The sequence below is a fragment of the Helobdella robusta genome (genome assembly GCF_000326865.2).
Source record: "Helobdella robusta unplaced genomic scaffold HELROscaffold_6, whole genome shotgun sequence".
Lineage (NCBI taxonomy): Eukaryota > Metazoa > Annelida > Clitellata > Rhynchobdellida > Glossiphoniidae > Helobdella > Helobdella robusta.
In genome coordinates this window covers 3,536,686-3,550,704 of record NW_008705330.1, presented here as the reverse complement: position 1 = coordinate 3,550,704, position 14,019 = coordinate 3,536,686, and the positions used below count along the sequence as shown (strand labels likewise).

At 32.1% G+C, this 14,019-nt stretch overlaps 3 protein-coding genes across 3 annotated transcripts in view; 2 read left to right on the top strand and 1 right to left on the bottom strand.

Moving 5' to 3' along the window:
* Nucleotides 1–443: 443 nt before the first annotated feature.
* On the top strand, nucleotides 444–2,674 carry HELRODRAFT_68803 (hypothetical protein; the record flags this gene model as incomplete). The annotated part of the gene is made up of 5 exons (XM_009028957.1): nucleotides 444–610; nucleotides 943–1,042; nucleotides 1,368–1,466; nucleotides 1,653–1,739; nucleotides 2,498–2,674. Coding segments are annotated over 5 exons (630 nt in total), but the record flags the coding sequence as incomplete, so codon positions are not given.
* A 5,206-nt stretch (nucleotides 2,675–7,880) lies between these two features.
* HELRODRAFT_164315 (hypothetical protein) lies at nucleotides 7,881–9,825 on the top strand (the record flags this gene model as incomplete). Its single annotated transcript, XM_009029283.1, has 4 exons — nucleotides 7,881–8,108; nucleotides 8,664–8,926; nucleotides 9,114–9,519; nucleotides 9,646–9,825. The coding sequence occupies 4 exons, from the start codon at nucleotides 7,881–7,883 to the stop codon at nucleotides 9,823–9,825; spliced, it is 1,077 nt and encodes a 358-aa protein (XP_009027531.1).
* A 755-nt stretch (nucleotides 9,826–10,580) lies between these two features.
* Nucleotides 10,581–14,019, bottom strand: part of HELRODRAFT_189400 (hypothetical protein) — a gene marked incomplete at both ends in the record, with an annotated part of 7,956 nt that continues 4,517 nt past the window's right edge. Inside the window, 3 exons of the mRNA XM_009029282.1 lie at nucleotides 10,581–10,669; nucleotides 12,392–12,546; nucleotides 13,164–13,208. Of these exons, the coding sequence (XP_009027530.1) occupies nucleotides 10,581–10,669; nucleotides 12,392–12,546; nucleotides 13,164–13,208 (289 nt within the window). The remainder of the gene's footprint in view (nucleotides 10,670–12,391; nucleotides 12,547–13,163; nucleotides 13,209–14,019) is intronic.

The window sequence follows — 14,019 nt, the reverse complement described above, 5'->3', positions numbered from 1 at the left end:
ATCGTCACTCATTCTTCAAGAAAGTATTGGCAAGGGGGAGTTCTCAGGTGTGCTTGATGAATTTATTTCATAATCTTCTATTTCAAATTTTAAGAGCTTCAACTTTGAACTGCATTGGTTTTTTTTTAAATTCTATTGACTTCATCTTGAAACTTTATGGATATTTTTTATGCAATTTTTCACTTTAATATTGAATTTAATAAATGAACAGAAGTACAAAAAGCTTCATTCAAGAACATAGAAGTTGCAGTGAAAACTGTGAAAGACAAAAGTTTGATATCATTGTTCAAGAGAGAAGTATCCATGATGCTGTGAGTTGATTGATTGCTTGGGCAACTAATTTGAAATTTCTCTTCACATTTAAAATTTAACTTAAAACATAAACTGAAACAAAAATATAAACGAGCGACAACCCATCAAAGTATTGAACTTGAAATGCGTGCAGAACGCTGAATCACACAAACTTGGTGCAGTTGATTGGCATTGTGGACGACAACGACGACTCACTCTGCATTGTCACCGAGTACATGGGTCGGGGCAGTCTGCTCGATTACCTGAGAACCAGGGGCAGGAGTGTCATCACCCAGTCGGATCAGATCAAATTTGCTAGGTAGGTCCATTTGTGTTTGGATGGTTAGATGGATGCTTGGATGGTCAGATGGATGGATGGACGAATGGATGGTCAAATGGATGTTTGCATGTGATAAGCGGGGATCAATTTGCGTTCGATCCTGGCCACTGCAACAGCAGAACCATAGAATCAGGCATCTTAACCATTACACCATGTCGCGGCCCAATTATCTTTTAATTGGATGAATAATGTTCTAAAGATATGAAGGAATAATGAAAAATGTTTACTCATCAGATATGTTTGAAAATATGTGTTAACAAGGGTTTATGTTCATAGATGCATGTTCACATATATGTTCATCTTAATAACAGAGATGTTTGCTCTGGTATGAAATATTTGGAAGAGAAGAAGCTGGTGCATAGAGATCTGGCAGCCAGAAACGTTCTTCTGCATGATAATGGAGTTGCTAAGGTCAGATTTTCGTTGGCTTCCATTGGCTGAATTTGTATGTGTGTGTGTGTGTGTGTGTGTTGTTGGCGTGCTGTTGGGTGAAACGTGTGTAATTTGATGCAGTAAATTACTCCCGGTTGTTTTCAAAACTTCAAATCTAGCCATTTATAATTTATATGTGTCTTTATTAGATATATTATTTTCTGGCTGGATAGTTGATGAGTTGTAATGCAATTGTGTGTCAGGTCGTAAGGTGAGATTTCATGTTCAATGTCGAATAACGTGTTACGATTTTAAGCTTCAATCATTGCTTACCTGCTTGCTTGATTGTCTATTGGCACGGTAGGTGTCGGATTTTGGATTGGCAGTGAATGATGTGATGATGAAGACGGCCGGCTGTAAGATACCTGTCAAGTGGACTGCACCTGAGGCACTCAAACATAATGTTTGTTTGTTTGTTTGTATGTTCGTTTGTATGTTTGTTTGCCCGTATGTTTACTGTTTCTTAATTGTTATTTGATATGTGACCCTGAATTATGTTTCATGAGTATTTAATGCTTTGGCCGGTTGTATGTACTCTTGCATTTGTTTCATTTTTGAGAATTATTAATTGACTGAAATAATTTGAAAGAAATTCACATGCAAGTCTGACGTGTGGAGCTTCGGAGTGCTGCTCTGGGAGATCTACACGTTTGGAAGGGTGCCATACCCCAGAATTGTTAGTCATTTTGTTTTCATTGGTTGATTGGTTAGGGTTAGGATTGATTGGTTGGGTGTTTGATTGATTGGTCGATTGATTTTCATCACTTTTTTTCCATCTGCTAAATTTTAATGTGGATTGTTTAGGAGCAGCTGGTTGGAATGTTTCTAGTTTCATTTTTTAATTTTGTTACAGTTGTTTTTATGTATACATTCAAAATATCTGTTTGTCTAACACCCTAATTACTGAAACATGACTTGCTGATTCTTATCTGCTGCTCTGACATCACAACCACTGCTCCATAAATCACCATGGCGATTAATGGCGCATCTTTTTCACCCTTTTGCAGTCGTTTGTGAATTTTTTTTCTAACTAGAAAATTTTTCCCTTCTGCTGTTTTATTTGTTCCATCATTATTTGCATCATCGTACGATCGGTGATCACCAAAAAATTATTCTCATCATTACCGTCGCATCCCCACTTTATCACCCTATCTTCCTCCCCTTATCATCGCATTATAACACACACACACACACACACACACACACACACACACACACACACACACACACACATCAGTATGTAACACACACATCACCATACACATACATCACCATACACACACACACACACACATCAGTATGTAACACACACACACACATCACCATACATACACACACTTCATCATCATCATCATCATACAACACACACACGTCATGACATGCTCATTCATCACTGGCTCGTACAAACGAACGAACGAACGAACAAACAAACAGTCCTTGAATGACGTACTGGCCTGGCTGGAGGAGGGCAACAGGATGGATCGACCCGATGGATGCCCGGAGGAGATGTACAAGGTGATGAAGATGGCCTGGAGGTGGCAGGCTGACGAGAGGCCGACCTTCAAGGACATCCATTCCCTCATCATCGAGTGTGCGTCCACCGATGTATGATGATATTTCAGCATCACCTTATTCACTTACGTACTTACTCACTCATTCCACTCACTCTTAGCGTCACATCGCCTGGTTTTGAAGATAATAATGGGTTGGTGAGGATGGATTCGATGATTGTAATGCTTACTGTTCGTGCGGTGATGATTACGATGATGCCAATGTGATGATGATGATGATGAGTGGTCATGATCATGGGGTTAGGTCAATATAATATGACTCAATGTATTGCCTGGGTTATATATACATACAAATACGTATACAAACATTTCCTGGGTTATATATATACATGTGTGTGCTTGTGGTGCAGGTCTATAGATGATGTCATCAGCCGACATTTGTGATTTGTGGCGTCTTTGTGGATTTGAGTGTTTCATTAATCTACTACTGCTGCTGCTACTGACGATTATACGCTTAACATTCGATCGTCATCTCACCATTTCGGGACGTTGATGCATCGAACATGCATCAGATTGTCATCATCACGTTGTTGTAAGTAAATGATCGTGGTGATGATAAACGTTCATCACCTCATGCATAAGATCGCACACACGACGTGCACCACTTGTGAACTGCACTTCATCACAGTTAGCCTCAGATCACAATAAGTTTAACATGACACCGAACCATTTGTTTCTCTTTAAGAGGCAAATATTATTATTAGTATTATTATTATTGTTTTATTGTAAAATCTCCATGTAAATTTTGTTTATACAAATCAGCAATTAATTAATTAACAATTAGTTATAGGAGGCCTACCTACACGCAGACTCAGTTACTTAGTTAACCTAATCTAATACTCGCCTAACACCATCTCAATTGCCTCGTCTTATGTTAGTGCTATCCATTACTTCTTGTTACATTAGCACCTCATTACGTGAGGTATCGTGTGTAAATGCTGACATTCTTTCATGTAATCAAGGTCTCATTTGTGATTGTACAATTAATTTGATTGTTTGTATTGAAGATTTGTGACTACAAATTATAATCATAATTTTCGTTTATTATGTTACTTGTTCATGTTACCATCGTGTTACTTCTCTGTTCCATGTGTTGCGTTATAATTTCTTTTGTACATCTTAAATTCTTTTATTTCGTCTTCAGCATATGCATTATTCGTTTGTTGATTTGTAATCATTTATCATGGGCCACGATTATTTTCTAGTTATTTCAACGAATCAACGCATTGAAAATCAAATAAACTTTTATTGTAATGTTATACAGTAAGTCTAGATCAGCTCGCTACAAATCTCTTATTATGTATAATGTGATATCATTTCACATGTCAGTGCAGATGAGTTGTTTCATTTTTTTTACTTATTTTTTTCATTTAAAATCTCACCGCTTTGTACAGGTTTATATATTGTGCCAATGTTTTCATTTGTTACAAGTTATCTTTCTCTGGTTCTTCTCTTCGTGTAGACGCATGTGGCATTCGTTAGTGTGGTATCAACATTTATTAGTGTGGTATCTAAAATTGTTCTTATCAGTAGCAAGATTATTCTCCATGTGTCGTAATAATAATAATAATAATAATTAAACTATCGTGTGTACGTACCATTTTATTATTTACTTTTTCGACAACTTAACCTCATGTGTATATTTAAATAAATAAATAAAAATAAATTTAAATAAACATTGAATATTTATTATTACTAATACATGGCAGAGTGTTCATCTTCCCATGTTTTAACTATTGGTTGGTTTAACTATTTGACAGATAGTTACAAAGACGAACATGCAAACATACATACATACATATTTGCAGACATACATATATACATACATACAAACAAACAAACATACAAACAAAACTACAAAACAGCGTAGAGTAACTTCTGTAGGTTTTACTGAACTGATCCTAAGTTGCTGACGCGGTTTTTTAATTTGTTCAGATTCGTTCATTGTTATCTTTTTTCAATTTATTTAAACGTATCACCTGAAGTAAAAAAAAATATATCCAGATGTATCTTGATGTATATGTCTCTGTAAATGTTGGTGTGATAGAAACTGTGACCTCATCACAGCATTGACGCCATGACTGTTTTTCAGTTATTCCATATTAACATTCAACGTGCAACTTAAGTATATTTCTTTCATGGAAGCATAACAATCACATTAATTATCTCTTAGACAAAAATGAATTGTTCTCCATTCTTCTTTGACAACATTATCATCCTGAACAATTACATCACAATTAACTAACGTTTATTCATCACGTTGACCTATGGTTATATATATATACATAAAACGCTTCAAACATATATATATATATATATATATACATATATATACATATATATATATATATATGTATATATATATATATATCAAAATGAAGAATATATATATATACAGTAATTAATGAAATTTACCGAATTTTTAGCGTTGGATAGTTTTTTTTATTATATATCTCAATATTTCTAACCAAATTCTTGTCGTCATTATTTATTTTATAAACGTTTGAATAATATACAGTTTTCCAATTCATTCTCGAGGGTATAGGACTTATTTTGATTTTTCGATCATCTTCAAGAGAAACTCTCTATATAAACTGCAACAAGTGCTGAAGATGATTGAAAAATCGAAATAGGTCTTATAACTACCTACACTCGAGAATGAATTTGGTTCGAAATATTGAGAAATGTAATAAAAAAACTATCCAACGGTAGAAAATCGGTAGATTTCATAAATTACTGCATTAATTCACCAGCATTCATATAAATATATATATATATACACCAACATACGATCACACCAACATATATATATATATATATATATATATATATATATATATATATATATATATATATATATATTGAATTGAAACAATCTTTTATTCAGCAAAATATCACATTAATATATATATATATTTGTGTGTTTCAGTGATTATTTATATTCCATAGCATTCCAAGTAGCTAAATTAAAGACCATGACTCGTGTTAACATAATAAAATCATTCTTGCTGAACTACCGTAAGAATGTAATAATCTGTTATTTATTTTGTGCTTCTTGGACCGAGCCGTTTGCATGAATGGATATTGTCTCAGTGCAAATAGTAGAAAAAATCTACAGAGAGAATGTATGAAGATCGTTATTCCTTTCTTTTAGAGATCTGATATTTACAGAATGTGAACCCTACTATACTTCAAATTATTCGTGGCTGTGATCAGCTTTGCGTGCATACAAATGGTTTTAAGTGGCTATGTTATTTCATTACTAAATTAAATTTGCACTTTTTGAGTTATTTTAAGTTTTTTATTTGTATAACGATGAATTATTTAAATGTTGTGTGTGGTTTATTGAAGTTACAATTAAATTATATGATTAGCTGATGACGAATGATATAGAATTCTCATCTTATTCTCATTGCAATTGTCCTGTTGTTTCAAAAATTATAATAATTCTTAGTTTTTTTAATTGCTTCAAACTATGGTACTTAGCAATCAATTTCAAATATAATGGACGTTATAGTGCAACGATATATTGTCACTCATTCACTCAGTTATCTCTGCTGTTACTTAATTTAACGTTGATTTTCGTTTCATTCAGTTTATCTCTGGACCGCGTTTCATTTGTAAAAAAATAATTGTTGAATAATGTTTTAGAACGTTCATGCGTTTGTCACAATTAAGCGAACTTTATCCTATAAAATATATATATATATATATATACATACACCTTATTTATTACTATTATTATTATACTAATTGTTTACTTTAAAAGCGCTGTTAATGAAAAAGTTCTCGAAGGCTCTCTCAGAAATGACATATATTTCAAGTTGAAAACACTATCTCCTCTTTCTCCCCTTGGTCGCTGCTGCCGTTGCCTATCTCAAACCAATGTACAGCGAAACGTTAAATCTCCACACTCGGCAAGGTAATTATTACCATAGATATCCATGGTTATAACGTTCTCTTATTTTAGTAATAAAGAAATAAGGGTAGGTACCTTTTGAACGTAACACGTTGGTATTCAAGAGCCAACTTGCTCAAATCAAGAGTTTCCTTAAAATGTAAGGTTAATTTAACAAGTAGGTAGATAACAAAATGCTAGTTTATTATTAGAAGACTGATCGAAATGCTTAAAAAAGTAAGTAAGAAAAGCAGGCATTTAAAATAAATTTTTCTTTGCAGAATGAAAAAAAATTAAAGATTTGAAAGAAAAGAGTGAGAATAGACAATTTCAGATAATGTTTTTGGTGGTGTTGCTTAAACTTGTACGCATAAATATTATTTTTATAGCTTTTAAGTTTTAATTAAACAATTTTCAACTTAGCGTAGCGTTAAAACGTTTTACATCTTAGCAAAAACCGTTAACTAACCAAAGTACCATCTTTTTTTAACGGTTTTTATCATTTATATATAGAAAAACCACACGTCTAATTTTGTGTAAAAACATTAAATTACAGTTACAAATTACTTAAAAATTTACACAAAGTGTAAATTTAAATATACATTTAAATACATTTTTTAACACAAATAATTTAATTTAATACTAATAATACAAATAATTTAAATACACATTTAAATACAAATTTAAATACACAAAATTTAAATAAAAATTTTGTTGCGCTCCATTCCGTGTGATTTGCCAACGATTTGTTGATATATCCATATTTGAAAAGTAAACACGAGGGGGTTGTGTTGCGATAGTTCATCTTTCAAGTATTTGTTTATTAATATTTTGTGGCAAACCAGTGTGTCAACTAATTTATTATTTTCAAGTAAATTACTCTCTTTTATGAAATAAACAAATTAAAAATGAATTTACTTTTGAAAAATTGTGCTTAGTAGCATCATAAAAATTCTTAATAAAATAAAAATTATAATTATTGTACAATTTCATACAATGTTATTTGTATCTATATTCTATATGATAAAATAAAATAATATATAATTATAATATATATTATATCATAATATATATTTTTTAAATTATTGCAATTTTATATTATAGTTTATTTTAGTTTATGTCTTTATAATTTATATAAATATAAATAATTTATATAAATATATTTATGTCATGACTTATATAATTTCAAAATAATTTTAAACAAAGTCAGTAGATATTACTTATTGTTAATAGTGTTTTAATGTGCTAGTTAATCAACTTTATAAATAGAACTTAATCAAAGGCTGAAATAAGATATTAAAATACAAATAAAATAGTGAAGTAAATTAGTGACAGAAAGGTCAACGTCATGCCTGCAACTGCTTGGTTATTAACTAAACAAATAACTAATCTGAAACTGTTGACATCAATTGCATTTGGAATACTTGTACATGTGACAAAGATTTTTGTGTTGGATGGCCAAGAAGAAATTCAACCATTGGAAACGGTGTTCAGAAATCATAAAAATGCATACAACAAATGGTTAATAAAGAAAAATGTTCAGCTCAACCAGGATTATAGGTTTTATAATGAAAATGTTAGGATGTTTATAGTTGCATGAACTAAAATTTAAAATTAGATTTTAATCTGCTTTAAAAAACTTTCTTATATGAAAAATTTTCAATCATTTGAAAATTTTTTAAGTCAATATTCGTTTTTTTGCTTTCTATAAAATTTGCGGTTATAAAGTTATTTATCTGTAAAAACAAAAAATTTGGGGTTCACTTTTCATGGGTAATTGTTAATTGATAACTTTATTTCCAACATGAAATCTCATAAACATAAATGATATTTGTAGATGTTGCCTTTATCAATAGTAAGTTAGAAAAATTAATATTGTGCAACTAGGTTTGCACATTCCAGGACATGATTTTTCAATCTGTTCCCATATGATCTGCAAAAGTGCACTACATGAGTCCAAAATTCTAAAATCTCAATCGCACATGCAGATGATAATGTGAAAATAATTTAATTACATTACTTTATATTTATAAAGTGTAGTTGGGCAAATAGCTATGATTATTTAATATAAGAACATTTAAAAAATTCAAATCTTAAATTATCTGCATTAACATTTTCTGGTATTTTCCAGACTATTTCAGAAAAGAAATTTTTGGAAAAAGAAATACAGGTGGCGTGTTTCACATTTTTACCAAGTCGTCAATTTGAGAATTACATTAATTCTAACAATGAATCACTGTCTGGTAGATGCAACAAAATGTTCTATGTTGGTTCTCCAGACTCCGAGATTAAATTAACGAATTTATCTGAGCATGTCAAATTGAGCTTTGTAGAGGCTATCAGTTGGAGGATCATGAGACCCATCCTTGAAATCATTCATTCTGCTTCTCAAAAGTTAGTTCATCAATTGCACTTTTTATTCAAGCATCCATTTAAATTTTAGCGTAAAAACTTCTCAAAACATTTAAAATTTTCTCTTTAAAAAAATGATGAACGCAAAATTGTCAATTGATTTATTTCAACATCTTTATGAAGTAACTTCCAACTCTCAGTACTGTCTCATGTTACTTCCACATTCCAGATATGGCTGGTACATTTTCAACAAACAAAATACCTTCTTTATAACAGAGAACTTCAGATATCTTGTATCTGTGTTGGAAACATCTAAACCATATTACCTAGGCCATCCGGTCTACATGAGAGGCAACAAGGGTTCTTATAATGTGCTCGACTCAGGGATTGCCTTGAATTTGAAAGCAATTAACACTCTAACTTTTTTATTGAATTTGAATAAGTGTCCACAAAACAAATTAGTATCTCTAGATGTGGGGCTAGCATCCTGTCTGGCCCTGGCCGGAGTTCGTCCTTATGATACAAAGGATGATGAGGGTAGACATCTATTTATTTACCAATCATTCAATGATCTCTTCAGTCACCCCAAATACTTTTGGTCACGTTTTATAAATAGCGAAGACGACGAAACGAAGGTAAAGTTAAATTTTAACGTTTAAAACGAATTTACCTATTGTTTGCAAGATAGCATGTGTGTGAATGAAGTATCTCCCTAACATATACAATGTAATTGATTAAGTACGGATAACATTTTTTTTAAGTTTAAAAGATTTGATGGTCCAGACAATGTAATATCACTCTTAGTTGACGACCAATCAGACATCGACGTACTGAACTTTCTAATTTACAAATGGATATCTTACGGGGTTGGGGTTCCTATGCTCAAAAGAAATGGCACTTCCTTCCAAACGGCCGGGTTTTCATCATCAGATGGCTCATGATGGTCACGACTTATTTCATGACTGAGTTAATGGTGAATGCAGTATTTTTTTGTTTTCCAGACAGCAGCGTCATGTAAATTATAATGTAAATATACTCTATAATGATATTAATATTTTCTAAAAACGGATTGCTTTTCGTTTGTATATTAGATTTACTTCTCACAGAACTGACTATAAAGTTTAAATTGATCTCGTTTAAATTTGCCAACGATTTATTAAAATTAAACTCACTAATATAATATAAGTACAGACAATGTCTTTATCCTATATCTAATAAAACGCTATTGATATGTTAAATGTCTAAAATTTTATAATAAATATTTCTACATAATGAACACAGTAAAAGTGGAATAATAAATAATAATCGTTATATTTCAGGAACGGGATGTCTAAAAAAATTAGCCAAATTTGTGGTAGCGTGGCCAAAAGTAAGCTGGCGACCTTTGACGATCTTTTTATCGATTTTCCACTTAAAACGGTTTCTTTTTCTGTGCAAAGATTGAATTACTGACTTTTGATAGAAATACTGCTTACATCGTCAATTTTTTCTCTGCCGTTTAAACATCTACACTGTCACTCTCAATTTTATTTTCAATTCTTGTCCGACCACATCATTCGAAGAAAGGTTTCGAATCAGTACACATAGGGAGAGATATACAGAAAGAGAGGAGAAAGAGAGAGAAGGAGAAAGTAAAAAAGAATGCTTTATTATTATAGGTTTATTATGTAGTAAATTATTTAACAACAACACACGTTTAGACGACATTTTCCCTGAGATCGGGGGTTGCCGTTTGGCTACCAATGATGAAACCGAAATACCCCTCGATGAGGGCCATTGTCACTTCTGTCATCATAAGTAATTTATTTGGCTAATTTTTACACAGGACGCCCTTCCTTACGCAACCACAGTTATAAGCAGTGGGCCTAGCCTTTGATGATCCAACATCACTCACAAGGCAGTGAGGGTCAGTTTAATGTCATAACCAGGACTGTTTATTTAAATTATTTAACTTGAGCAATTTTAAATCATTAGTTTTCTAAACTTGCCACCCCAGGCCAGTGCCTGTGCGTAAATCTGTCAATGTTTCGTATTGTGGCGCTAATGTACGAGAACGCCAAACCAGGAAGAGTAGTGCGTAGGAGTGAAAAGAAGAAAAGAATAGTATTCGTTTGGACAGATTGGACTCATCAGCAGCTCAAATACTTATCAGAATATGATTGCAGTTTTTTTCTTATATAGCCCCCACGAATCACTTCTTTAGTTTGTGGCGTTTTTATTTATTTTTAGATCGTTAGTTTTAATCTTTAGGATTTGCGATCCGACAATATCAATTTTGATCGTGTCAATTTCAACGAATGCCACCCGGCAGTATTTCAAGCTCATGTAAATTAATTTTAGCTGAAATAATTTGCATGCTGACAGGTGAGTAAGGAGCATAATAGAGAATTTTATATATTGTTATAAACTTCAACGATCGTCACTTCTGACACCAGTGTTATAAGTTTAAAGATCTCTATTTCCAACACCAGTGTTGTACCATGCACCATCGTCAAGTTATTGCTATTCCGTAGGTTCAAGATTTCTGATGGAAGAACACAACTGCTTCAAACGCAAATTTGTTTAAACGCTTATTCGAACGCCAACAGTAATAGAAACACTAAACTAATCACCAATCGGAGATTTACGCACGATCGCCAACGATACAGATCGTAAAACTACATAATTCACACCTACAACTTCGCTATAAAACCCCGCTATTCACATGGCTTATATACAAAAAAATTTATAATCCAGAGATAACAAATATAGCACAGATAACAAACAATCAAGATAATGATTATACTGCGCAATTCGACTATTTCGGCAAATATAATACATATGGCCAGGAGTATCACACAAAAACATATGCAACCGACAACGTATATAATAATATACTTTATAAAGATTGTATACGCAATCAAATCACTTGATAACTCAATGTTTAAACAAAAATTAACAAATTTATCTCCGAATAAAGAAATTCCGAAATTTTCTTAACTATACCTAACATTATTATGCTGAAATAAAGTTGAAAAATTCTGTCAACTTTTAAAACAAAGTCTAACAGCCACTAATTATAAAATTCATACAATCTTTAAACAACAATTGTAATTAATACTAAGCTGTAAACAAATGTCGGTGAAATCAAAATCATCGTCGTGAGGTCTTCCTCTGACTCTTTTTCTTTTTTTTCCTGTTTGGCTTTGTTTTCTCTGCAAGCAAATGCGAAACAAGGTTAAACAGATAAATGAACAAATGACAAGAATAATATACAAACAAACATGAATTGGTTATACATCTTTGACGCACATTTTTAACGATTAATTCCATATACATGGAGGCCATGCATCACGCATTTGACGCACATAATCATAGAGATTCGCACAAGCAGTATTTATACCGGGTTGTTGTGGTGTCATCAATATTTAATAGGCATTACGCATTATTACCATAACTGTCCTCAGCAAATGTTTCGGCTTACAGTCTGGGTGACATTAAATAAAGGAAATATTATGTTAAACATACCTCTGATATCGAAAGTGTATGGTATCTTGTTGGATTGTTTGCAACTTTGCACATTTGCAGTTACGGACAGCCAATGTTTATCGACCACATCCTGTGGCTTCATAGTGTTGCGGTGCTGAGTGTCGTGATAAGCTTTGTGCAAATTGTAGGTTCCCCTGCGGTGGTTGTTGTGAGGATTGTAATAATGTTTGCACGTTCCACTCTTCGTTTTAATTTTTAATTGTAGGTGCGCCTATTTATGTTAACCAATAATTGTAAGAAAACGTTTACAAAATTAGATAAACAATTCTATAAACAATTTTAAACACCAACTCTTGAGTTAGAACATTCTTCTTTATTTTGATGATGTTGGCAGATGCATTGTGAGATAGGATGTACTGACCCGGGTTCAACCTGCTCAAAAGAATGTTTCACACATTAGCTCCTCTCATTGTCAATGTCGTTTGTAAATCTTCATCACAGTTATATATCTTAAAGCATCTAAGCTTAATCTTCCTGCTCTCCAACTAAGCAAAAACAAATTTATGAATTGAGTCAAACCAAGTTCAAAGTTTTATGCAACGAGTGTTTAATTCTAATGCATTTGTTCAACGCCAAAAATTGCAAGAAAGAAACATTTCATATGTGGGTATTCGAACGTAGCTTTATGATTTCAAACATCAATGAAAAGATTCATCATTTGATCAGAGCCCACACAAGTAAAATGTTACCTAATTATTATGGATATATTATGATAAGCAAAAAAACATATAACGCCCAACAATGCACTAACCTTTTACACTTCTCAAGAATAGCTGACAGTTGATTCAAACTTTTACTGCAAGAAGAGTTTCAGAATAAATTTTTTTAAAGCAAATCGTTATTTTAAAAATATATGCAACAGTAACAATTGAAAATGAAATTGACAAAAATAATTACAAAGTATGTTTGCATCGTTAAAAAAATTAGGGTTTGGAGTAACTATCGAAATAAATTGAAAATAATAGAAATCTGAACGCAAACGAAACTTGTACAATAAAGAAGATATTGTAAGAAAGTAATTTAGAAACGTTTGAAAAGAAGCGCTATAGAAAGATTTTTGATATCAGTTGTTGACAGAAATTGAGCAACGAAGTCATATAAAACCAGATCAGAAAACAAAAGAGTCGTACGGGTCAGTAGGCAGACAATACTTTAAGATTAGTTTGCAAAATGCAGAGTGAATGGCGCTAATTAAAACTGTGATAATGAGAAAGAGAAACTGGAAAACAAGAACCTGCAAAAAATGAATGGATGGTTTGGGCTAGAGTGGGAACGTTGAATTTAATAAAATTGGTCGAAGATAGAAAAGGATTTTGGAAATGGGTGAGAAACGTGTATGCCATCGGCCTTAACTATCCTTTAAAGAAGGGGTGGGCAAACTTTTTGCTGTGAAGGCTGCACTGGAAACTATTTTATGTTTGGAGGGCCGCATATATTAATATATATATATATATATATATATTTATATTTATTTATTTATAAAGATCACTGCGTTTTCGGCATTATTCAACTTGTAGTTGAGTTTCTCAATTTTTCTAACGAGACTTTTATCATCTTGATGAAGTTTATTAAGGCTAAATAAAAAACTTTTAATATTTGACATTTTT